Genomic DNA, 24,970 nt, shown 5'->3' with positions numbered 1-24,970 from the left:
TCCAATTGTTAAATAATATAATAATATTTATTTAACTTAAAAAAATAATATGTATGAGAATCCAAAATATTTCTGATGACACAGAAAATGTAAAATACTTTGGTGTAATTATGTGGTATAAAGAGTTAGAGATAGACACTTATAGCAAGAAAAATATAGGGATTACTTTAGATTGATTTCGTCCTCTAATGTAATGTAATTGTAATAGGAGGGAGTTTTATAAAGGATAATTGACGGGTGCAAAATTATAATTCTCAGAGCACATGCAATTATACTATTTAATAAAGAGCACAAACTGCACCCAATACATCTGAATTTCAATAACAGAGAGCTTACCAGGCACTTTGTCCGCAAATCCAAGGCTTCGGCATAATTTAGGTGTCTGTCTATCCTCAGCAACGATAGCAAGAAGACTTTCAAGTTCATTACCATCGAAAGCAGGTGCCAATCTGAAGGCACCTAAAAGATGTAAAAGCCCCAGCACCTCCAAAGAATTCTCCACGGCTGCTCTCATCTTCTCCTTCCACTCTCCTGCCACCTTCATAGCCTCGTCTCGTACCAGAGGATTAATCTCTGATGCCACATCTGATAACTGCTCTAACAAAAGAATACAAGTCCTCCTAACAATACTCACATCAAACTCCATCTCCTGCTCCCTTCAATGAGGAGGGTAAAATCCTGACATTGCATTTAGCAACTGTAGAATGCTTCTCATTCTCCTTGAGCTCACAGAGGCATGCAGTGGTCATAGTTTGAATCAAATGAAGTTGCAGCTCGTTTGATTCGTGCTCCTTTGACGGTTTTATAAAATAAAGTTCCTTCTTTTTTGATTCAAGATCCTCTGAACACTTCTGTTGCGTAATTAACCCTTTAGTTGCTAGATTAATCACACCCCAAGACCCAACTCTGACTCGAAGACTCAAGAACCAATCTTACACTAACAAAGAACAAAGATTAGATCAAAGTACACAGCCCAAAGAACAAAGAATACACAGAGCTTAAGTGGTTCAGCACCTTTAAGGGTGCCTACATCCACTGGAGAAAACCAACACAGAGAGCAATTTTATTAAGCTTCAAGGTTACAGAGAAATCACACACAATACAGAGACCACTCAGTCAAGCTTTTCTCTCAGTACAGATGCCTTATCTCTCTCTCCTTGATCATGCAACATAACACCAGAACCAGCTCGTTTATATATCAGTTGTGCAAGTGAAACAGATCCAGATTTCCCTCCAAATCTAACGGCCTTTCAACCAACCTGTCACGAGCTTCTCACGCGCTATTATAAAACCTTCCTTAAACGACTGCTAGCTTTGCCGTTTAAGCTTAAGTAAGGCATGCGTTAGACACGTGAGTTTTAATGGTCTTGAACGACATTGGCAATTTGTCAGTTTTGGTATATTGCTTAAATAAAACGACATGTCACTCATATTCATAACTTACAAACGACACGTTGTACTGACGAGTTTGAGTTCATTTCAACAACTTCACTATTGATTTTCCAACTGAAATTAGCATCTTTTCTTGCACTTGGAACTCCTTGCTGAAGTCTTCAACAGATGCTTGGACAGATTTTAAACGATTCTCCTTTAATGCGAGTTCGTGACAGCGTTCTTCATGGCGTTTTTGAAATCCAGCGCACTCCCTCGCTTTCAATTCAGTCTCCTTCTCTTTAAGTTCAACTTTCAGTTTCCCGCAGTCTGATAGTACTGTTGAGTGATTGTAAATGCATTTGGTTGTAATCCAAATGTGATTATATTTTATTACTTTTGATTAACTGGTTGTATCAAACATGCAATAAAAGTGTTGCTCTGAATTATTTGAAGAAATGGGTAATGGGAAAGGTATTATTTGTATGCATGATTGGAAAAGCAGAGGCAGCTATGAGTAAAGGAAAATGTTTCTGCTACTATATTCTCACTCGGTTGGCTTTATTTAGCTTGTTAATTTTAATGTGCGGGAAGTTATGAAATGAGAGAGTAGCTTTTGGAGTAAATGCTTTCGGTTGCATTTGCCTTTTTATTTACCTGGGTTGGCATTAGTTTCTAAAGAGGATGATGAGTGTGTAGAAAACCCGAGAGGAGTTGAAACTGTACAAAGATGGTTTGATCATGCATATGAACAAACGAATTAAATAACTACGTTCACTGCTCGATGGAAAGCTTTATAGGAACACTTTGATTTAAATATGAGATCACTTTAATTACAAAATCAAGAAGCTGGAGACCCTACGATAGCATCTGTCACTGGTATCTATGGAGAGCAACAAAGACTTTACCCGACACCCATGTTTGCTGTGAAACCCTGATTGACTACGAGGAGGTAAATGATAGAAGTGTATTTAGCTGTTCCACATTGCCTACTTGGAGAACTCTCGCTTAGGATATCAGAAGATGGAATTTGAGGGTCCAGGCGCCTATAGTAGTAGCAGGTAAGTTTCTGTCCGAGGACGTTTATAAGGATTCTGAATTTGCAGTTGCTCCCTAGAGGCTGAAGTAGCAATACCATGATGCGTAACAGGTACTTCATCTGCAAATCCGAGGCTTCGGCGTAATTTAGGTGTCTGTCTATGATTAGCAACAATATCAAGAAGACTTGCAAGTTCATTGCAATCAAAAGCAGAAGCCAATTTATAGGCAGCTAAAAGATGCAAAAAACCTAACACCACCAAAGAATCCTTCTCCATATTCTTCTTCCACTCAACTGCCACCTTCAAAGCCTCACCTTGTACTTGAGAATTAATCTTTGGTGCTAAACTTGATAACTACTCTATCAAAAGAATACAAGTCCTCCTAATAATGCTCACATCAAACCCCACATATCCCTCCCTTGAATGAGGGTAAAATCCTGACATGGCATCTAACACCAACAATGCAGGGTCAGCTGCTCTTCTAATAGTTTCGAAAACTTTACAAAATATCACATCATGTCTCTGCAAATGCTGATTCAATAGAATCTGCAGATTTCTTCCGCTGCTTGTCAAATTTTCAGGTCCTGCAGATTTCTTCCGATGCAACTGGAGGATGTCAGACAATTTTTTCTGTCTCAACTCCAGATTTTTACTGGAATCTTCAACTGCTTTTCGGAGAGAATCAAACTCTCTCTCTCGTAATTCAAACTCCCTTACATGTTCCTCAAACTGTCTGTCTTTTATTTCAAGATCTTCCACTCGGTCTTCTAGATCTTTTTTGAGTGAATCTCCTTCTCTTCGCGCCCTATGGTGTATGTAGTGGTCAATGTTTGAATCAAATCAAGTTGCTGCTCATTTGTTTCCTGCCCCTTAGAAAGTTGCTTCTTCTTTAGTTCAATTTCCTCTGACCATTTCACAATTGATTTTCCAACTGAAATTAACTCCTTTTCTTTCACTTGGTCCTCCTTGCTGCAGTCTTCAATGCAAGCTAGGACAGATTTCAACTGATTCTCCTTTAATAAAAGTTCCTGAGAGGATTCTTCAATGCGTTCTTGTATTCTGCAGAACTCCCTTTCTTTCAGTTCAAGCTCCTTCTCTTTGCATTCAAGTTCATTTTCTCGCAATCTGATAGTACTCTGGAGTGACTGTAAATTGTCCTCATGTAAACTACGCTTCACCAAGAGGTCTTTCATAAAAGTTTGGGTCAGCTCCAATTCTTTCTTTTCAGATTCAAGTTTTGCCTTAGCAGCATCATATGACTCCTCTATAGCTTCAAGCTTTTCTGTACAAGCCTCAATCATTGCCCGAATCGAAGCTTTTTGTTCCTTCCTCAACACAAGCTCTTTCTCACTTTCCCTCAATTGCCTTTCTTTCAACTCAATATGCTCCGAACGATCTTTAATCAACCCGTCCAACGATTCTAACCGCTTCTGTTCTTCCTTCTTCAAATTAAGCCTCTTCGGCCACTTCTCAGCCGAATTTTTCACCAAATTTAGTTCATCCTCTTTCGATTGAAGCTCACTATTACAAACTCCATTCCGCTTTCGAACCAGACCCAATTCTTTTTCCTTGCATGCAAGCTCAAAATTACAATCTTTAATCTTTTTTTCAACCAAAACCAGCTCATTCTCTTTACTTTCAATCTCCTTAGCACGCTCTTCTAACAACCTAATCTTCATATCAACATCAATACTACTACTACTTTGCTCTTCAAGTGATTTCATGGTTAAATCAAAGAGTTCCTCTATCCATTGAGCAGTGAACATGCCAAGTTGTTCGTGTGCAAGATCAAACGATCTACGTAGAGTTTCTTTCTTCAACTCAGCTACTCTCAACTCTACCTGATTAGACATATCAACACAGCTCAGAGGTTAGAAACTAAAACAAGCCCTGATGATAAAATTGCAATGTCAGTGACAAGGTAAGCAAAATCAAACACTGCAGAGTGTCTTCTCAAAGCCTGAAAGGTTGATTAATTGCTTGAGGATTAGCCTTCAGGGCACCACAATTTATAATTGCTTATTGAAGTTGTGTTTGAAAAGGAAATCCTAAATAATGTAGGAAATACTTGGTAAAAAAAAAAGAAGACAAGGACGAAAATCCTTCTCGTAACAGAAAAGTTTTAGAGAAGTAACAAAAAACTCTGTTTCATAATAGCGGCCAACTTTTGGGAATAATTAAGCAGGCATTTTCATTGGCACATATTATTACAAGTACTCATTTGTCTGAAAATTTTTAAAAGAGATGTTTTAGAGGCTTTCTCTTTTATTGTTGTTAATTTACAAAAATTAATATCGTTCTGACTTCTGATATTTAAAATGTTTCGAAAATCTCTTTAAAAAAGGGATTAAAATGGAGGTTATTAAGTCAAAGTTTATCGAAGTTAATGAAAAAAATGTGAAAATGATTGTATCCCCAGTTTAACGTACTTTTTTATAGTACTGGATTCTTAAAATCTAATTTATTTTTTTCTAAATAAACTAAACACTTTTTCAAATATGGTAAATATAACATAAAATGTGTATGGCCAGTATTGCAAAAGTACAGATTTGTTGCCAGGAATTCCCCTACCGAAACAACTTTATTTTTCTACAATCAAGTCAGGTACCAAAAAGGGGGAGGAGACAAACCAAAGGCACACCACTGTAAGGCAAACTACGTTAGTTAGCATCTAACATCACTATCTATGGAGAGCACCATCACTTCAACTAGAAGTGCTTGTGCTGGAATACGAAGGTTTTGCTTTCCTGCAACATTTGACCATGCGGCAACCAAATTTGCTGTGAACCTTGAGTGATTACGAGGTGAAATGATGGAAGTGTGTTTGCCCTCTACTGCCATGTCCACACTGCTAAACCGAAGATCTCTTACTTAGGATATCAAAGCTCGAACTTGAGGGGAATAGGCTCATTTAGTAGATGGTTCCATCCGAGGACGTTTGTTGTAATTTTGAAGTTGCAGTTGCTCCCTGAAGGCAGCAGGACCAATACTGTGATTCATTCTACTGTTCTCTGCTTGATTCATTCCAATGCTACTCCAAGGGACAACTGAAATACAACGCCATTTAATTACTAAGAACCTTGTTGGACCAGAAACATGCCATTTAATTACTAAGAACCTTGTTGGACCAGAAACATAATCTTTTTCCTTCTAATATAACATCAAGGGAATAATGCATTACGGTGGCTTTTAAGTTGGATATAACAAATTGTGAACAGGATCCTCACAAAATAATCAACATTGCAATACTATAGCGAGCACAGATAGCACCCGATACAACTAAATTTTAATAACAAACAGCTTACCAGTTACTTTATCAGCAAATCCAAGGCTTTGGCGTAATTTAGCTGCTTGTCTGTAGTGAGCAACAATATCAAGAAGACTTTCAAGTTCATTACCATCAAAAGCAGGTGCCAATCTATAGGCAGCTAAAAGATGCAAAAACCCCAGCACCTCTAAAGAATTCTCCCCTGTAACTCCCATCTTCTTCTTCCATTCCCCTGCCATCTTCATAGCCTCATCTCGTACTTGAGGATTGATATCTGTTGCTATATTTGATAACTGCTCTAACAAAAGAATACAAGTCCTCTTAATAATGCTCACATCAAACTCCATATCTCCCTTCCTTGAATGAGGAGGGTAAAATCCTTGCATTGCTTCTAACACCAGCAATGCAGGGTCACATGCTTTTGTGAGTGTCTGGGAAATTTGACCAAATATCAAATCGTGCTTCTGCAAATGCTGATTCAAGATCAATTGAAGGCTTCTTCCATTGTTCATAGATTGAAGAGATAGCAGCTGTGTCTCTTCATTGTCTGTCAAACTTTTAGGTCGTTCCAATTCTTTCTTTGCAGATTCAAGTTCTTTCCTGCACTGTAAGATAGACTTCTTAATCTCATCATATAGCTTCTCTTTAGCTTTAAGTTTTTCTTCATAATCAGATATATGTCTCTCCTTGATTGCAAGCTCTTTCTCACATTCCTCAATCGAGCTTTGGATTTGTCTCAATTTCTTTTCTTTCAACTCAATTTGCTGACTACAATCTTTAATCCCACTCTCCGGTTCCAACCGCTGATGATCCGCATGATATTTCTCAATTGACTTTTGAAGCAAACTCAGTTCTTCCTCATTCAAATTAAGCTTCTGTACCAACTCCAATTGTCTTTCCCCACACTCAAGCTGACCGTTCCATTCTCCATTTGACTTTTGAAGCAAACTCAGTTCTTCCTTCTTCAAATTAAGCTTCTGCAAACAGTGCTCAACCACAGTTTTTACCAAATTTAGTTCATTCTCCTTTAACTGGAGCTCATTATTACATTCTCCAATCCTCTTCTGAACAACTGCTAATTGTCTTTCCTTACTGTCAAGTTCACCCTTACATTCTCTAATTGACTTTTGAAGCAAACTCAGTTCTTCCTTCGTCAAATTAAGCTTCTGTGACCAGTGCTCAATTGAATTTTTCAACGAATTTTTCAGCAAATCCTCTTCTGATTGAGCCAAACCCAATTGCTGTTGCTTACACTCAAGCTCACAGTTGCATTCTCCAACCCTCTTTTGAAGCAGACCCAATTCTATTTCCTTAGACTGAAGCTCACTGTTAGATTCTTCAATCTCCTTTTCCACCAAAGCTAACTCACCCTGTTTCGACTGAAGCTCGCCATTACATCCTCGAATCCTCTTTTGAACCAAACCCAATTCTTTTTCTTTACACCAAAGCTCACTGTTACATTCTTCAATCTCTTTTTGCACCAAAGCTAACTCACCTTTACTTTCTCCGATCCTCTTCTCAAGAAAACGCAACTGCCTTTCCTTACATTGAAGCTTCAAATTAAAGCCTCTTATCTCATTAGTCCTAGTCTTCATATCCACTTCTTGAGTTCGTAATTAAAATGATTTTATAGTTGAATCAAACTTTTCCTCTAAATAAATAATGATTGAATTAGCATGTGCATGTGCAACAGTGCAAGCTCAAACCATCTATGTAAAGTTTCAGCTCCTCCAAAGTGTTTTTTTTTTTTTTTTTTAAACACACACATCCACTTTGGAAACTGAAGCAAGCCCAGGTGATAAAATGCAACGCAACTATAAATTAAGCAAACTGAAGTAAAATTACAGTTGCAGAAGAGCTAACCGGCCATGGCCAAAACACTGCAGAGGCCAAAAATCTTGTCACCGATGGTCGGCCCGCCGCTCATACTAGCTGGCGTGGCGAGTTTTGGGACTTCTTGACGTTTCACTGACCAGTTTCTGCTAAGTCAATGACATTTGTACTTATAAATATATCTAGGATAATTCACCATGCAGCCTCTTGGTTTCTCCGAAATTAAAAAGACCGATAATTTTGAAATCGTGTCAAATAAGTCCTGTTTATTTCACACGTACCAGTACCATCAGACTATTGAAGCGTTTAATTGACTGATTAAAAGCTTGGGATTAGATTACGTTTATAAATTTCTATTCAATATCTTGTTTGGTGTAAATAAAATGAGTTATGTCCTTGTCCCCCATTGTTAAAATTTATCCGTAAAGTTAATTTCGAGAGAAAGATTAATATACAAGACAGCCAATTGCAAAATGAGCAGTGGGGTTGAACCTAATTAATTTCAGAAAAAATTTACCCTTAATTTTTATACAAGCTAATTCAGTGATCAAAATTTATATGTCAAATTAATTTAGAGAGGAAAATGGTGCCTTCAAATCTTCAATACATGTAACATAATGGTATGCTCACTTCCAACTTCAAATCAGCATCCGATCAAGATCTTGGAGCTGTCAACTTAAGAAAAGCTACCTCTGGAGGCTTGGGTCACAAAGAATGTCAGCAAAACCTTTCTTCACATCAAACTTCTTTAGTTTGTTTTGCAAATGATTTTACCACAGTACTCCATTTTAGAAACTAAAACAAATCCAGGTGATGAAAATTGAAGGCACGTACAAAGCATGCAAATATAAACTAGTGTGAACGGTTGCAGAAGAGTTAACCGACCGTACGCACAAGAGGCCAAAAACCTTGTCACCGCCTGTTGGCCCCTTACTTTCAGGCAATTCCCTTTCAAAGTTGAAAACGCCTGGCATGGTTTTGGGGATAAAGTTAAGACCTTTGCTTCAAAAAGAAGAGTTTGGAACCATTTTAATGAGTTCCAAATTTTCAATAGCTTTATTGCATGAGCTTGTTATAGGTGTTCATTTTACTCATTTTGGGATATTTGACTGAAAGGTTTATGCTACCAGAAAAAATAATCCATTCTCCTAAGCCAATTCTGGGATTTTGATATGGTGCTAATAACTTTATAAATCTATGGTAATAAATGTTTCCCCGAAAAAAGGACGAGCTCTCTAGCAACTGGCTCACTACTGTCAATTAGCTGCTAACGTTAAAAATACGTGTTAGCAATTACGCAACTGCATTTGTGAACTCTTCAAGCCAAAATTTCTCCCAAGGTTTTCTGATGCCAAGCAGCATGAATATCAATTATCAAACATTGTTTTGCAAATTCCATGATTCCATCTAATGTTTTGCGAATTCTTCAGAAAATTTAACCACTGACCATTGTTTAAGTAAAATATAATCCAAAACAAGTAATTTTCAAAGAGGACAGATTTGGTGCACCATTGTGCATATGGCAAGCTCCCATTGGGGAGCTGTGGACCTCATTGAATTTAATTTTTAAAGTCATCTTGGACTAATGAATTAAGACATTTGAATCGACATGTTTGGTAAAATGATTCATCCACTACTGCATCTCAGCCTATGAAAAATGAAGAAATAGGAGGGAAAATAATAATCCATTACTGCTATCCAAAAATTTGACAATGAAGAGGTGGGGTGAGGATGAAACCATTGAATAGTCTGCTTTTACAATGGATGTTAAGAGAGGACCAAGAAAATGGCTCTTCAGTAATCACTTATCACAATTTCAAAGTATCTGTATCCATAATCTGAAATCTACAAAGCAACAGGAGTTCATCCCAAGCGCTCATATGGTACTTTCGGTATTTTCAACAATAGGGCATTAATAGTTTTCCAGTACAGATCTGTCAAAACTAGCCATATGCTTCAACCCCATTCTTAATCACAGTCTGCCAAAATGCTTATCAGGCCTTTATACGGACCACAAATGAACCTGTTCATTGATGTACACACAGACGGATGTATGTTTTCAAATGCATTATTAAGGGTAAGAATTGTAATTGTCAGAGAAATATAGAAAGCAAATTAAATAGAAAAAATAAATGTAGAGCATTATCTTTTGAACAACCAATGAAAGTTAAGCTACCATGACAAAAAGACTTGACAAGTAAAAGTTATTAAGAGAAATTGCCAAAGACTTAGGGGGACAAAGCATAACTATTAGGTTGGGTTGAAAAGAGAAAATTAATGGAGAAGTGGAGATGTTGGAGCGCCTCGTGAAATTCAAAATTTAATTAATTTAATCAGAGTATACAGTGCAACTGAAAGAAGCTTGCAAAGATGAAAACACTAAGGCATGAGCAAACTAATCCAAAAGAGCTTAAATTACACGCAAGAGTACTTGAGAGATTCTTGTCCAAGTTTATGGAGAAAAATCACGGCATAACATATTTCAATACTTTTTATTTTAAGAAGGAAAGAGGGAAAAAAATAAAAAAAGAAGGGAGAAAGCAATGGTAGTGAATAACAAAAGTAGGCATGGCAGCTCCAGATGACTGGATGCCTACATTGTATATACTAAAGGAGCTTAATTAGCAACTTCAACAAAAATTGATTTACCAACGCTTGAGTTCGTAAAAGGGGGAACAAATAAGCGTGTTTGGCTTCATGCAAGGAAATCAGAAGCTAGCCCCCTTTTGTATATGACACGGTATGCACTTATAAAAGACAGCTTGCAAAAATAATTAAATATCATAAAAAGAAAGCACTGAATAACTCAAGAGCAGTTCCTTACATGCAGGAAGATTGGATATGTCGGCCGAAACCGCACAAGGAATCCCCAAGTTTGAGAGAGCTCCCCTTATAATTCCACAGGGGAAGTACACGTGCATGGTTGCTAGGGATGCCTTGCTTTCAGCTGCAGCAGAAGGATCTTGAGATTCAGTATTTTCGACTGATGGATCAGTCGAGATACGTGAAAGCCATCGAAACCGATTGTCTTGCAATACAAAGGTACCCTACAAGACAAACAAAGGCAATCTCAGCAAACGTAAACTAAGATCTCCAGCACCAAATTGATTGTGGGTTCTTAAACATACTCTATGGTTCGTCTTCAAGTTGTCTATCTGCTTCTTGAAGAGCTCAGACCAAAAGTCCTTGCAGATGAACTTTATCGCCTCTAGATGATCACTAAAGCGTGGCCTCTCCATTGTATACCTGGAAAGCACAAAAACAGTAAATAAAGAATGTAAATCGCTATTTGAGTTTGAGTATCAAAGTATTGAAGGCTTTCACAAAGTACCCACTCTTTTGCTTCGAACACATTATCAACCAACCAACCGAACTAAACAAGTAGAAGAACACTGGATCGAGTGACTATAGCCGATTACTTCGTTCAAAATGTTAAAGGGTGTGACTAATAATAAAAAAGTAAAGCCAATAAAGACTAGTGATTTATATCACCATCTAAGTCTTGTGGGCCATTTCATATCTAGCTAAAAGCAAAATTTAAGCAATTAATAAGTAAAAATTAACCTAAAGCTTCTACATTTCTAAACAAGATCCCATTTTTATTGCTCTTTACTTCTTTTCTCTCCCCTAACTTTCCCAGCAACCAAACAACATAAATCAGATTCCGTCATCAGATCTAAAAAAGCCCAAATCTTCAAATTACTATTAAAACCCTAAAATGTAAAATAAAATAAAATACAAATCCGAAACTGAGATCGGGGTTTTGATCAGGTGGGAGGGAATGTACCGTTCGGAAAGCTGGTGACCGACCTGATAACCAATCGCCTCGATCCGCCGGGCTGCAAGCTCTGGCTTGTTGGCGTAGAAACGATTGTTATACGTGGATACTATTTCTGTTAACAAGCTGTCGACACAACTCTCTGAGACTTCCCTCCCCATTTTTCACTGTTGCTGTTTCTCTGATTCGTTTACTCTAAAAAGGATTAAAATTATTTTACATTTATTTAAATTTCGAATTTTATTAATTTTGTAATAACAAGGCTGATAATTTTGGGCCTGTTCTTATAATCCCGGTTGTTGACCTGAGGCCCATCAGTTCCAAGCACATGTTATATTTTGTTGAAAGTTGGGCTTATGGGATCAAAGTACAAAATTAAAAATTTTATAAAGTTAGAGTGATGCTATTGGCACCGCTGTATTTTTCTTATAAAACCCCTCTTGTTATGCATTTACAATTTTATTCCTTGTATCTTGAATTGTATTAGCTGTAAAATCTTATCTTATTAAATCCATATATGATTTTTTCTCACTGACTCTTTCTCCACTAAAGCACTTAAAAGTTGCAATTTTTTTTTTAAGGAAAAAAAGGTCAATGGTAAAAGAGTAAGAATTTGATATAAAGTATTTTTTTTTTCACTTAACAATTTATTTTTGTAGGAAAGATAATTTTATAAAATTTTCATAAATTACCAACGTTATTAGAATGTTAGGAGATAACTAAACCTTGCGTGTATTTTATACATATTTATTTTGAAATATAATGTCATAAACTGAAAAGTATAAAACTAAAACAAATAGAAACCTTATAATAAATTAAGCGCATGGGATACAAAATATTGGGTTGTTATCAAAAACCTTTCCGATAAAAAGAAGAAACTTGAAGTGGGAGTGGTTGAAGAGTGATAACTGAAAGGGGGTAGAGGTTGAAATTGTTTGCGGAAAAATTACAGATAAAGGCTATTTTAGGAATTGAGGAGGAAATAAATAGAAAAGGGGTTTGAAAAGGATATCCCACTCATAAAGTTATTGCCAAATAAGGGGATTAACACTTTGGTTGATGTTTCAAAGAAGGAATAAAAAAAGTTAAAAATTTATTTGTTGTCTTTGGTAATTACTACCTTTTTGGGAAAACTCTTAATTGAATCATTATTACTGCATTTATATTTAAGGAAAAAACAACTTAGGAACCAGATTCTTGAAGAAGATAAAAGCGCAGCACAACCTCATATAAAATACACCTCTCTTCCTATTATAACCACAGATACATTACACACATTTGGAAAAATGAAGACAACTTCCCTCAAATTTGCTTTCTTCGTCGTCCTGCTCTTCATTGCTTCTGGTATGTAGTGTGCGTATATATTTTATAAATAAATAATTGCGTAGTCTTTATTATAATTTGAGCGAGCTATCCAGTTAGTCTTTGTATTTTAAATAAGATGTTTGGGAGGGATACTGTTTGGGACAAATGCGTCGAAGGGACCAGGAATGACGAGCAGATATCTGATGGCGGAGTTCTGCGAACCGGTGTGTTCCGTTAAAGCCTGGCGCGTGGAAGAACAGGAGCAGAAACATCCTGCTCGTCCACGATGTTGTCGTCCGCGAGGCCAATTCCTATAAAAGGCATAAGGCCATTCCGGCTAGAGATCGAGAGGCGAGGAGACCCGGTCGACGGCAGTTGGCAAGACGTGCTCTCCAGCACGAGAATCTAGGCACAACAGCCACGCTTTCCCCAGAACCGCGACGTAACACGCAAGATCTCACAGAGCCATGACAGCCACACTTTCCCCAGAACCGTGGCGTAACACGCAAGGTCTCACAGAGCCATGGCAGCCACGCTTTCCCCTGAACCGTGGCGTAACACGCTAGATCCCATGTTTTGCCCATAACGCAGCAGTTGGAGTCCCATACCGTCTCGAAAAGAGCGGAAGACTGAGATTCAGAGGAAGCCTATAAAAAGGTAGCCAACGAAGGTAAAAGGGTTGGCATTCTTGAGAAAAGGGGAAAAAACCACAAGAAACGCCATAAGACCTGTGGCAAGCTTTTCCCGAACCTTCATATCTGACTTGAGCGTCGGAGGGTTTGCGCCGGGAAAACAACCGGCGTACTCTGACTTATCTGTGTACGCAGGGACCTCTGGAGAAGAAGCCTGGCGAGGAGACCTCCTGGTCGTGACGAAGTTGATCGAGCAGAGATCCTGATCGTAGAACGAGGAGAACCGGAATCTCGCATCAACATTTTGGCGCCGTCTGTGGGGATCCAGAGCAAAAAGCTTCTGTCGATAGCAAGAAGAGGGGTGGAGTAAGCGAAAGGCAATGGAGATAGGAGGAAGTAGCGCACAAGGGGGTGACATAAGGCTTAACGATTCCGTGACGCTGAGGGAGGTAATCAGCGAAGCACGGGAAAAAGTCATGTTCGACCGGATGGAGCGAATGGAAAAGCAGATGGAAACCTTGACAACCATCCTGCATGAGCTGCGAAACGAGCGAAGGGTAACCCAAGAGGGAAGGGTGAGAGGCGGTGGAGCGGCACCAGGTACCGATAGTGCGGAGAGAAGTCAAACCGCTGGGAGATTTGGTGGTGAGAGAGGTAACGTACCTCTGCGGGGAGAATTTCATAGAGAAAGAGAGCAGTCCCCGGTAAGACAGACTTGTGACGGGGGCGACGGGGTGGTGAATGCAGAGGAAACAGAACTGAGGCAACACTTACATGATGTAGAGCGAGAGCGGGATCAAGCTGCAGCGCGCGACCCTAGTCGCGCAGGACAGCTGGAGGAGGAAGTGCGAAGGCTAGCGCAAATAATTAACGACATGCAAGGGAGGAACAGAGCCCCTGGTTGGAGGATAATGCTGGACGGGGAATCACCGCTCGCAGCAGAGATCATGAGGGCAGTTATTCCGAGAGATTTCTGCCTCCCCGACCTCAGATACTCGGGAAGAACTGACCCGCTGATGCACATAGAGCGCTTCAACGACATAACGGGGGTACAGGGATTATCTCCATCCCAAAGGTGCAGGGTGTTCCCACTATCCCTTGAGGGACGTGCACGAGAATGGTACAGGAAACTTCCTCGGGGCAGCATAAAAACCTTCGAGCAGATGTGCCAGGAATTCGCAGAGCAGTTTAGTGGGGCAATGTCACCGGAAGATGACATGATGGAGCTGAAGAGCATGAAACAGGGGGAGCAAGAAACCCTTCGGGAATTCATCAAGAGGTTTCATCGGGCTGTCCTCGACTTGGGAGCCTTCAACCACCCTCAGGCGTTAAGGGGACTGAAAGAAGGGGTGAAGATAGGAAGGCTGTGGTACAATTTGAGAAGCCCAGCTATTCAAACGTATGCAGCCGCATACGAACAGGCTAAAAGAGACATCGAGATTGAGGAGGAGAAGGCTGCACGGATCAAGACAGACCAGTTGGAAGGGTTAGGGAGGAAAGAGAAGAAAGCATTACCAACTAATGGGCCGATCAGGAGGAGGGACCACCAGATCTCCGGTAGTGGAGCAGGAGGTAGGGTAATTGCTTACCAGCCTCATCAGAGGCCGCCACAGTATCAGCGCAGCAGGGCGCCACCTCCTCGTTCCCCAGCTAGGGAGCCTTGGAGAAGACATGATTCGGCATCCGGCGATCTTCATCAACATTCCCACGGTAGCAGGACGAGCAGACCAGAAGCACTCCCACCGCCCCCAACTCACAGTGGGGCAAACAGAGAAAGAGCAGTGCATCTGGTCGACCAGAACCAGGACTATGGGCGGTACACTCCCTTGAAGATGCCCCTGGATGAGGTGTACGAGGCCATAAAGGGTCGAGGGCTGCTGCACCTCCCTACACCAATAACAAAGCTACCCAACAGGAGGGATAGAGGACGTTATTGTAAGTTCCATGGCACCCATGGCCATACCACAGCAGAGTGTAGAGATCTCAAGACCCAGGTCGAAGATTTGGTGAGAAATCGGTACCTGGACGAGTTTATGGATGGGACTTTCCCGATGGTGGCCACAACGGATGAAGGGGAGCAGAGTGATGGAATCTTGAGACGCGAGCCGCCCGCAGCGAGGGTGATAGCTGGGGGCCCAACGTTGGCCGGAGATTCGAACAGATCGAGAAAAAATTATGCCAGATACGCCATGACCAGTAAAGAGATACTCTTCAACACCCCAGCAGCCAAACGAGCAAGGGTCAGGCAAGTGCCAATCATGTGGACGGATGAGGATGAGGAAGGGATTCTATACCCCCACGAGGACGCTTTAGTCATCAAGGCTACGATCGCTAGCAAGAAGTTTGACCGGATACTGGTTGATACGGGGAGCTCAGTTGATGTGCTATTTAAATCAACTTTGGAAGAGATGGGAATAACCGACCGGAAGTTGGAATACACCAACACCTCCTTGAAGGGGTTCGGAGGAGGGAAGCTGGTCCCTCTGGGCGTGGTCGAACTGCCTATCACAATCGGGAGCCCCCCGACAGAAAGAACAATGATACTGGACTTCGTCGTAGTGGACGAGGAAGGTCCTTACCAGATGATCCTAGGTCGGCCATTTTTAAGGATGAGCAAAGCGGTGCTGTCCAACCATTATCTGGCTCTGAAGTACCGGGTGAATGGGGTAGTCGGAGTGGTACGAGGAGACCAGAGGATCGCAAGAAGCTGCTACTCCTCGGCAGCAAGGGAGGCGATGCAGATAACATCCCTCGATACCCGAGTGGAAAACAAGACTGGCAGACAAGAACCCGTAGAGGATCTGGAAACAGTAAGCATGGGACCAGAGAACCCGGGAAAGACGATCAGAATCGGGTCGAGACTTGAGGGAGAGCAAAAGCAGGAGTTGGTGAAATGCTTACAGGCTCATGCCGACGTGTTTGCCTGGACACATGAGGACATGCCAGGGATTGACCCAGAGGTAGCATGTCATAGGCTGGCAATAAAGAAAGGTGCTCGGGCAGTAAGGCAGAAGAGGAGGTGCTTCAACCAGGAGAGGTATGAGGCTGTAAATGATGAGGTGGAGAAGCTTCTGAGAGCAGGGTTCATTCGGGAAGTCAATTACCCAGAGTGGATATCAAATGTGGTGTTGGTAAAGAAGGCAAACGGCAAGTGGAGGATGTGTGTGGATTTCACAGACCTCAATAAGGCGTGCCCAAAAGACAGCTTCCCTTTACCAAAGATCGATCAGCTAGTAGATTCAACGGCTGGACATGGTCTGCTTAGCTTCATGGACGCATTCTCGGGATACAACCAGATCCCCATGTACGAGCCGGATGAGGAGAGCACGGCTTTCATCACTAACCAAGGTCTGTTCTGTTACAGGGTGATGCCATTCGGTCTCAAGAATGCTGGGGCCACCTATCAAAGGCTGGTGAATAAAGTCTTTAAGCCCTTGATCGGGAAAACCATGGAGGTGTACGTGGACGACATGATCACCAAGTCCAAAATCCCGAAGGAACATGTCAGACATCTCGAGGAGACGTTCGAGCTTTTGAGGAAGTATAAGATGAAGCTCAACCCGGAGAAGTGTGCTTTTGGGGTCGAGTCAGGGAAATTCCTGGGATTCATGGTGAGCCATAGGGGGATTGAAGCAAATCCCGAGAAGATCCAGGCGATTGTGCAAATGACGTCTCCTCGAAACCTGAAGGAGATGCAGAGCCTCACGGGGAGGTTGGCGGCGTTGAGCAGATTCATATCCAAGGCTACAGATAAGTGTCAGCCATTCTTTCAAGTGATAAGGAGGGGAAAGAAAACGGAATGGACCCCAGAATGCGAGGAAGCCTTCCGGAACTTGAAGCATTACTTGCAGCAAGCTCCGCTACTGTCCACACCGAGGGATGGGGACAAGTTGAATCTGTATTTGGCGGTATCTGATCGGGCCGCCAGTTCCGTTCTAGTGAGAGAGGAAGAAGGAATTCAGTATCCGATATACTACACCAGCAAGGCCCTGCTCGACGCTGAGACCAGATACCCAACGATGGAGAAATGGGCACTGGCCCTTGTGGTTGCTGCTCGGAAGTTGAGGCCGTACTTTCAAGCATTCCCGGTCTCGGTAATAACCAACCAGCCATTGCGTCAAATTCTGCACAAGCCAGATGCCTCTGGTCGGCTCGTCAAATGGACTGTAGAGCTGAGCGAATTCGACATAGACTATAAACCCCGCGCGGCGATAAAGGCCCAGGCAATGGCCGATTTCGTAGCTGAGTTCGCGGAGCCCGAAGTATGCTTGGATCAGCAAGATGCAGATATAGGCAACGACGAAACTCAAGTATGGCAGATATCTGTGGATGGGTCATCAGGAGAGCGGGGTTCAGGAGCAGGGATTGTCCTGGAAGGCCCAGAGGGGGAGGAGATCTCTTATGCTGTAAAGTTGGAATTTGCAGCCACAAATAACCAGGCAGAATATGAAGCCTTGATAGCAGGGCTGGAATTGGCTAGGGCCGTGAAAGCGGACAGAGTTAAGATCAGAACCGATTCCCAGCTGGTTGCGAATCATGTCAGTGAAAGATTCCAACCAAGAGAGGAGAAGATGGAACAGTACCTAAGGATAGTCAGGCAGATAATGGGGAAGTTCGAAGCAGTGGAGGTGATACAAATTCCCAGGGAGCAGAATAGTCGAGCAGACATTTTGGCTAGGATGGCAGCCGTAGCCGACCCAAAAATGCCAAAGTCGGTCCCCCTAGAAGTGAAGTCTCGCCCGAGTATCGAGCAAAATTTGGGGGTGTTGCGGATAGAACAAAAAAGCTCGTGGAGGGACCCGATAGTTTCATACCTTAGAGACGGGGTCTTACCACCAGATAAGCTACGGGCTCGGAAGATTAGAGCTCAGGCCTCGAGATACACGATGATCGATGGGGTACTGTATCGGCGAGGATATACATTACCGTTCCTTCGGTGTTTGGACGATGACGACGCGGATTACGTGCTGAGGGAAGTACATGAAGGAATTTGCGGAAATCATTCTGGCGGGAGGTCCCTGGCCCACAAGGTTCTAAGGCAGGGATATTTCTGGCCGACGATGCACCAGGATGCGCAAAGGAAGACCAGGAGCTGTGCAAGCTGCCAGAGTTTTGCAAATTTCTCTAACCAACCACCAGAGAAGCTCACCTCCATGGCCTCCCCTTGGCCATTCGCTCAATGGGGAATTGATCTGATCGGCCCATTGCCAAAGGGACGAGGAGCAGCAACACATGCAATAGTCGCTATAGATTACTTCACGAAGTGGATAGAGGTAGAAGCCCTTAGCAGGATCACAGAGAAGAAAACAACAGACTTCGTGTGGAGAAACCTGGTCTGTCGATACGGGATCCCATATGCCTCGGTAACGGATAATGGCAGGCAGTTCGATAATCACAGCTTCAGGGATTTCTGCCAGAACCTCGGGATAGAGCTGAAGTATTGCTCGCCTGCTCACCCTCAATCGAATGGACAAGTAGAAGCAGCCAACAAGACAGTCAAGAGGCTTCTGAAAACCAGGCTCGGAGCAAAAAAGGGTGCGTGGGTTGACGAGCTGTCAGGTGTGCTATGGGCATACAGAACAACCCACAAAACCGCAACGGGGGAGACACCGTTCGCTTTAGCTTTCGGACATGAAGTGGTCGTGCCGGCTGAGGTAGGAACGACCACACACCGGACAGATCATTTCAATGAACAGGAGAACGACGAGCAGATATGTTTGAATCTTGATCTGCTAATGGAGAGGAGGGAACAAGCAGCCGAGCGATCAGTCACTTACCAACAGAGGGTTGCTCGGTATTATAACCAGAAGGTGAACATACGGCAATTCAGGGTCGGAGACTGGGTACTGAGAAGAGTGAATCAGAGCACTAAAGATTCGACTCAAGGAGTGCTGGGACCGAATTGGGAAGGGCCGTATAGAGTCAAGCAGATAGCGGGGCCCGGAGCTTACAAGCTGGTTCGCGCGGACGGCCCCGAAGTGAAACGCCCATGGAACGCAGCACACCTCCGAAAATACTTCCAGTAAGACTTGCTCACATTTTAAAGCAATTTCTGCTCATGCTGTTTATCTTTTATTTTTATGTTTTATGTCCGAACAATTTCATGTAAGTCAAATCCTGCCATTAATGTAACGTCGACGAATTTTATTCGCTTGAAACCGAAAAAAATCCTAAGGCATGCAAAGGCTCGTCAAGTCTCAGAGCCTGTCTTATGGCGAGACAGAAGCCAAGCATGCCAGGATCTGCTCGGCCACGAGAAGGCAGCAGAATCCGAATCGTTTGAAGAAAATCCTAAGGCATGCAAAGGCTCGTCAAGTCTCAGAGCCTGTCTTATGGCGAGACAGAAGCCAAGCATGCCAGGATCTGCTCGGCCACGAGAAGGCAGCAGAATCCAAATCGTTTGAAGAAAATCCTAAGGCATGCAAAGGCTCGCCAAGTCTCAGAGCCTGTCTTATGGCGAGACAGAAGCCAAGCATGCCAGGATCTGCTCGGCCACGAGAAGGCAGCAGAATCCAAGTCGTTTGAAGAAAATCCTAAGGCATGCAAAGGCTCGCCAAGTCTCAGAGCCTGTCTTATGGCGAGACAGAAGCCAAGCATGCCAGGATCTGCTCGGCCACGAGAAGGCAGCAGAATCCAAGTCGTTTGAAGAAAATCCTAAGGCATGCAAAGGCTCGTCAAGTCTCAGAGCCTGTTTTATGGTGAGACAGAAGCCAAGCATGCCAGGATCTGCTCGGCCACGAGAAGGCAGCAGAATCCAAATCGTTTGAAGAAAATCCTAAGGCATGCAAAGGCTCGCCAAGTCTCAGAGCCTGTCTTATGGCGAGACAGAAGCCAAGCATGCCAGGATCTGCTCGGCCACGAGAAGGCAGCAGAATCCAAATCGTTTGAAGAAAATCCTAAGGCATGCAAAGGCTCGCCAAGTCTCAGAGCCTGTCTTATGGCGAGACAGAAGCCAAGCATGCCAGGATCTGCTCGGCCACGAGAAGGCAGCAGAATCCGAATCGTTTGAAGAAAATCCTAAGGCATGCAAAGGCTCGCCAAGTCTCAGAGCCTGTCTTATGGCGAGACAGAAGCCAAGCATGCCAGGATCTGCTCGGCCACGAGAAGGCAGCAGAATCCGAATCGTTTGAAGAAAATCCTAAGGCATGCAAAGGCTCGCCAAGTCTCAGAGCCTGTCTTATGGCGAGACAGAAGCCAAGCATGCCAGGATCTGCTCGGCCACGAGAAGGCAGCAGAATCCAAGTCGTTTGAAGAAAATCCTAAGGCATGCAAAGGCTCGCCAAGTCTCAGAGCCTGTCTTATGGCGAGACAGAAGCCAAGCATGCCAGGATCTGCTCGGCCACGAGGAGGCAGCAGAATCCAAATCGTTTGAAAAAAATACTAAGGCATGCAAAGGCTCGTCAAGTCTCAGAGCCTGTCTTATGGCGAGACAGAAGCCAAGCATGCCAGGATCTGCTCGGCCACGAGAAGGCAGCAGAATCCAAATCGTTTGAAGAAGATTCCCAAGGCATGCAAAGGCTCGACAAAGTCTCAAAGCCTGTCTTAGGGCCAGACAAAAGCCCAGCATGCCAGGATCTGCTCGTTCGCGAGAAGGCGAGCAGACTCCAAGGCATTCGGAAAGTTCTCTACGGCACGCAAAGGCCTCACCAAGTCTCAAAGCCTGTCTTACGGCGAGACAGAAGCGATCAGCGTTTCAGACGAAAATTAATTCATAAGTACGACACGAGATAGTAATCAACAACATTTTTATTAATGGCTAACAGAGGGGATAAATTTCATAAACGTTGTTCATTACAATACAAGAAGAAATATATCAAAAAGATGGTGGATCAGTGAGCCGAGCAGCATCGGTTGGCTGGACCTCCTCGGGTGCAGGGGGGGTATCACCAGTTGCGTCCGGGGGGGTGCTCGCCTCGCCAACATCAGCAGGGACTGCACGAGGAGGAGAGTTACCCTCCTCAATCACGATCGGCTCTAACCCCTCGGCATCTTCCTTGGCCGCCTCCTCGTCCATATGCTGAGCAACACCAGCTGCAAGGTCATCCATCTTCAGATCAGGGTGTCGCTTCCCGAGGACAGCCATGATGCAACGGTAGGAATGCCGAAGTCCCTGGTCGTACTGGTTGTCGACTTCTCTCTCTAAGTTCTCGACTTCCCTCTCCAAGTTCTCGACCTGGGCTCGGTGGGAGTCGCGGAGAGATTCGAGCTGAGCCGCGTACATAGCCATCTGCCTTTGCAGATCCTCCTTGACCTTGGTAAGCTCCTCCTCGAGGGTAATGGCTTTTGCTTGAGCAAGTGATTCTTGCTCTATCAGCTTCAGGTTCTCGAGGTTCAGCTCCCCTGCTTTCTTCTCGGCAACGTCAGCTCTGGTCGTCGCCGATTGAATATCTTCCTTCATCTTCCGGTCGTAGCGGCCCACCTTAGCCTTGTAATAGGTGGTCATGCAGCTGAGGTGGAAGGCGCTATGCTGCATGGCCCCCACCAGCTCACCCAAGGTGCGGCCGTCAAAATCCTCCAGCTCCTTCTTGCTCACGAGTTTGGTTAACTCATTGAGGTAAGGGACCAGATGTTCTGCTCGGCTGTCGGGTAAGCGAGATCGAGGCCCGACAGGAAGAGAAGAGGTAGCAGGACCTGTGGCTGCTCCACTGGCTTCCCCAACTTTTTCAGGGGCTGGAGGTAAAATCTTCAAGGGTGGGGCCTGCTGCACGACGTTGGCCCGCTTTGCAGTAGGGGCATCCTTACTCTGGTCCCCCTTCGTGGTTGGAGGTCGAGAACGTTTTCGGGTCAGGGCCCCAATCACAGCGTCCTCCATCCTATGGCCAGGAAGTATCAAGCGAGACTCGAGCAAGTTGTATGTGCTTAACAGTTCTCGGCTCGAGCAAGAATTGGCCCGTACCGCCTCGACCCGTTTGAGCTGGTCAGGATTGAGCGGGAAGTGGACACCCCAAGAAACTACAACACAAACAGACACTTGGTTAGAGACAAGCCAATAAAACAAGGACAATTATGGATACAAGACATCTGAAGCGAGCAGGCAACCTGGGACCGTGAAACGGGGCGGGACCCGGTAATCCTTCCCGTCCATTTGTGCGACCTGACCCCAAGGACCCCCAGCAAAAAAGAACTTTCTCTTCCAATTCCCACCACCACCAGTAGGGAGGTCGGTTATGGGTTTCCTGGTCTTGGTGCTAGATTGGAAGTAGTACCAACCGGCATCTTTGGGGCTGCTCTTTAGCTGGTACAGGTGCTTCACCTCATCAATTGTGGGCTCGCTTTGACAACATCTGTCCCACAATATGAACAGACCAGAGAGCACTCTCCAACCATTTGGGTTCAGCTGACCAGGAGATAGATTTAGCCCGCTAAGTACCCGGGCAAAGTAAGGTTGCAAGGGACATCTCAGCCCGTACTTAAAGCTATCCAGGTACAGGGTAACATATCCCCTAGGAGGCCGGCTAGGAGCATCCTTCTTTCCTGGGACCTTGAGAAGTATTTCACCAGGAATGCTATACCTCAGCCGGAGGTCCTCGAGCTCATCAAACGTGGTCGTGCACGTCATGTAATCAATAGCGTAGTCCCGCGATAGGGCTCTACCTCCTATTCTACTCCTCCCTTCTGGTCGCGGCGCTCCTGATGGGGACGCCTCACCAGAATCATCCCCTTGACCCTCACTCAAGGTGTTCTCCGATCCAGAAGATCCTTCTTCATCGCTACTGTCGCTCGAGGAGGTTGTTTGGGGAGACATCCTCCTAGCGCTAGTACCAACACTAGACCTAATGGGCTCTAAGGGGATCCCGGGATCAAAAGCGGGATCAGCGAGCAGACTAGGTGGGAAGTCCAACTCGTCGTCGTCAACCTCAATGACCTTCTCTTTGCCCTTCGACATTCCCTAAACTCTACCACAACACCACCAACTACTACCCAAACGAAAGAAAAAAGAAGTTATCTATAAACTATCCGAGACCGAGGAGAGAGAAGTAATACCTGAAGTACTGCTCCAATCGGAGAAAGGCAAGGATGGGGGCTTCGTGCCGGAACTTCTTTGCCGGAGAAACAGAGACGTAGACGGAGACAGAGTGAATGGTGAATATGCCGTTCGAGAGGATTTGGCTTTCCAAATGAGGACGGACTCTTGGGTTGCCAGCATATAACTGCGCCGAATCCCGAGGATCTCGTAACCGTCGGTTTGAAATTCAAATGGAGGGGGGGATTTCTGCCACGTCACCTCGTCCGCAATTAAATGCGACATGACTCCTGGCAGCCTTTTCCAAACCCACGCGGGCGAGTACTATCGAGTTTCTACTGCTGGTCCACTACATTACCCAACACCAGAAACTGGGGGACCGGTGTTTGGGAGGGATACTGTTTGGGACAAATGCGTCGAAGGGACCAGGAATGACGAGCAGATATCTGATGGCGGAGTTCTGCGAACCGGTGTGTTCCGTTAAAGCCTGGCGCGTGGAAGAACAGGAGCAGAAACATCCTGCTCGTCCACGATGTTGTCGTCCGCGAGGCCAATTCCTATAAAAGGCATAAGGCCATTCCGGCTAGAGATCGAGAGGCGAGGAGACCCGGTCGACGGCAGTTGGCAAGACGTGCTCTCCAGCACGAGAATCTAGGCACAACAGCCACGCTTTCCCCAGAACCGCGACGTAACACGCAAGATCTCACAGAGCCATGACAGCCACACTTTCCCCAGAACCGTGGCGTAACACGCAAGGTCTCACAGAGCCATGGCAGCCACGCTTTCCCCTGAACCGTGGCGTAACACGCTAGATCCCATGTTTTGCCCATAACGCAGCAGTTGGAGTCCCATACCGTCTCGAAAAGAGCGGAAGACTGAGATTCAGAGGAAGCCTATAAAAAGGTAGCCAACGAAGGTAAAAGGGTTGGCATTCTTGAGAAAAGGGGAAAAAACCACAAGAAACGCCATAAGACCTGTGGCAAGCTTTTCCCGAACCTTCATATCTGACTTGAGCGTCGGAGGGTTTGCGCCGAGAAAACAACCGGCGTACTCTGACTTATCTGTGTACGCAGGGACCTCTGGAGAAGAAGCCTGGCGAGGAGACCTCCTGGTCGTGACGAAGTTGATCGAGCAGAGATCCTGATCGTAGAACGAGGAGAACCGGAATCTCGCATCAACATAAGACATTGATATTTTCGTAGTTGTTGGATCTAATTTTTTTAAGATAAAATAATATTTTTATCTAATTTAAATTAAAAATTGAGATAGGACTTTATGGGTGATTTTTTAAAAATACTGCTAGCTAATTGGGTCAAATTGTAAGTAACAATTAAAGAAGAATATACCCTCTTTTCACTAATTAATTAATATTCTTTCATTTTGATAGTTTAAAATTTTAAATGTTTAATAATATCTTTTCCCCCAATACAAATTTCATTTTATCAAAATATTTACCCAAAATTAACAATGATTAATTGATTAATTGTGTAGGTTTACCTGAAGCAGTTCATGGAGACGACTCTTGCAAAACCGACGCGGATTGCGTACCTAAATGTGCTCGCGAGCCGCATGGAAAACCCAAGTGCGTGGATGGATTTTGTAGCTGCGGCGATGAGCCACCAAAATGGATCCCTAATGAAAATCCATGATTATTATTATTATTATTTTAGAATAAAATAATGTGTTGGCATGAATGTAAAGTAAGCCAGGCACTTATTTATGGTTTTTTAATAAGAATAATTAATGTTGTTTGATTCGCAATAAGTTATATAACTAAAT

At 43.8% G+C, this 24,970-nt stretch overlaps 4 protein-coding genes across 4 annotated transcripts; all 4 read right to left on the bottom strand.

Moving 5' to 3' along the window:
• Positions 1–2,048: 2,048 nt before the first annotated feature.
• On the bottom strand, positions 2,049–4,778 carry LOC112497555 (uncharacterized). The gene has a single exon (XM_052440969.1). It carries the CDS (start codon positions 4,262–4,264, stop codon positions 3,179–3,181), a length of 1,086 nt encoding a protein of 361 aa, XP_052296929.1. The 5' UTR covers positions 4,265–4,778; the 3' UTR covers positions 2,049–3,178.
• Positions 4,779–4,899: 121 nt separating this feature from the next.
• LOC102630118 (uncharacterized) lies at positions 4,900–7,715 on the bottom strand. Its single transcript, XM_006471746.4, has 2 exons — positions 5,717–7,715; positions 4,900–5,458 (listed from the first exon to the last, which is right to left on the bottom strand). The coding sequence occupies exons 1-2, from the start codon at positions 7,272–7,274 to the stop codon at positions 5,319–5,321; spliced, it is 1,698 nt and encodes a 565-aa protein (XP_006471809.2). The 5' UTR covers positions 7,275–7,715; the 3' UTR covers positions 4,900–5,318.
• Positions 7,716–9,178: 1,463 nt separating this feature from the next.
• On the bottom strand, positions 9,179–11,498 carry LOC102629826 (uncharacterized). The gene is made up of 4 exons (XM_006471745.4): positions 11,300–11,498; positions 10,641–10,758; positions 10,337–10,559; positions 9,179–9,535 (listed from the first exon to the last, which is right to left on the bottom strand). Exons 1-4 carry the CDS (start codon positions 11,449–11,451, stop codon positions 9,507–9,509), a joined length of 522 nt encoding a protein of 173 aa, XP_006471808.1. The 5' UTR covers positions 11,452–11,498; the 3' UTR covers positions 9,179–9,506.
• A 9,542-nt stretch (positions 11,499–21,040) lies between these two features.
• Positions 21,041–23,113, bottom strand: LOC127902372 (uncharacterized). The gene is made up of 2 exons (XM_052441278.1): positions 22,438–23,113; positions 21,041–22,179 (listed from the first exon to the last, which is right to left on the bottom strand). Exons 1-2 carry the CDS (start codon positions 23,111–23,113, stop codon positions 21,041–21,043), a joined length of 1,815 nt encoding a protein of 604 aa, XP_052297238.1.
• Between the last annotated feature and the right edge of the window lie 1,857 nt (positions 23,114–24,970).

The sequence above is a fragment of the Citrus sinensis genome, chromosome 5 (assembly GCF_022201045.2).
Source record: "Citrus sinensis cultivar Valencia sweet orange chromosome 5, DVS_A1.0, whole genome shotgun sequence".
Lineage (NCBI taxonomy): Eukaryota > Viridiplantae > Streptophyta > Magnoliopsida > Sapindales > Rutaceae > Citrus > Citrus sinensis.
This window is presented reverse-complemented; position numbering and strand designations above follow the sequence as displayed.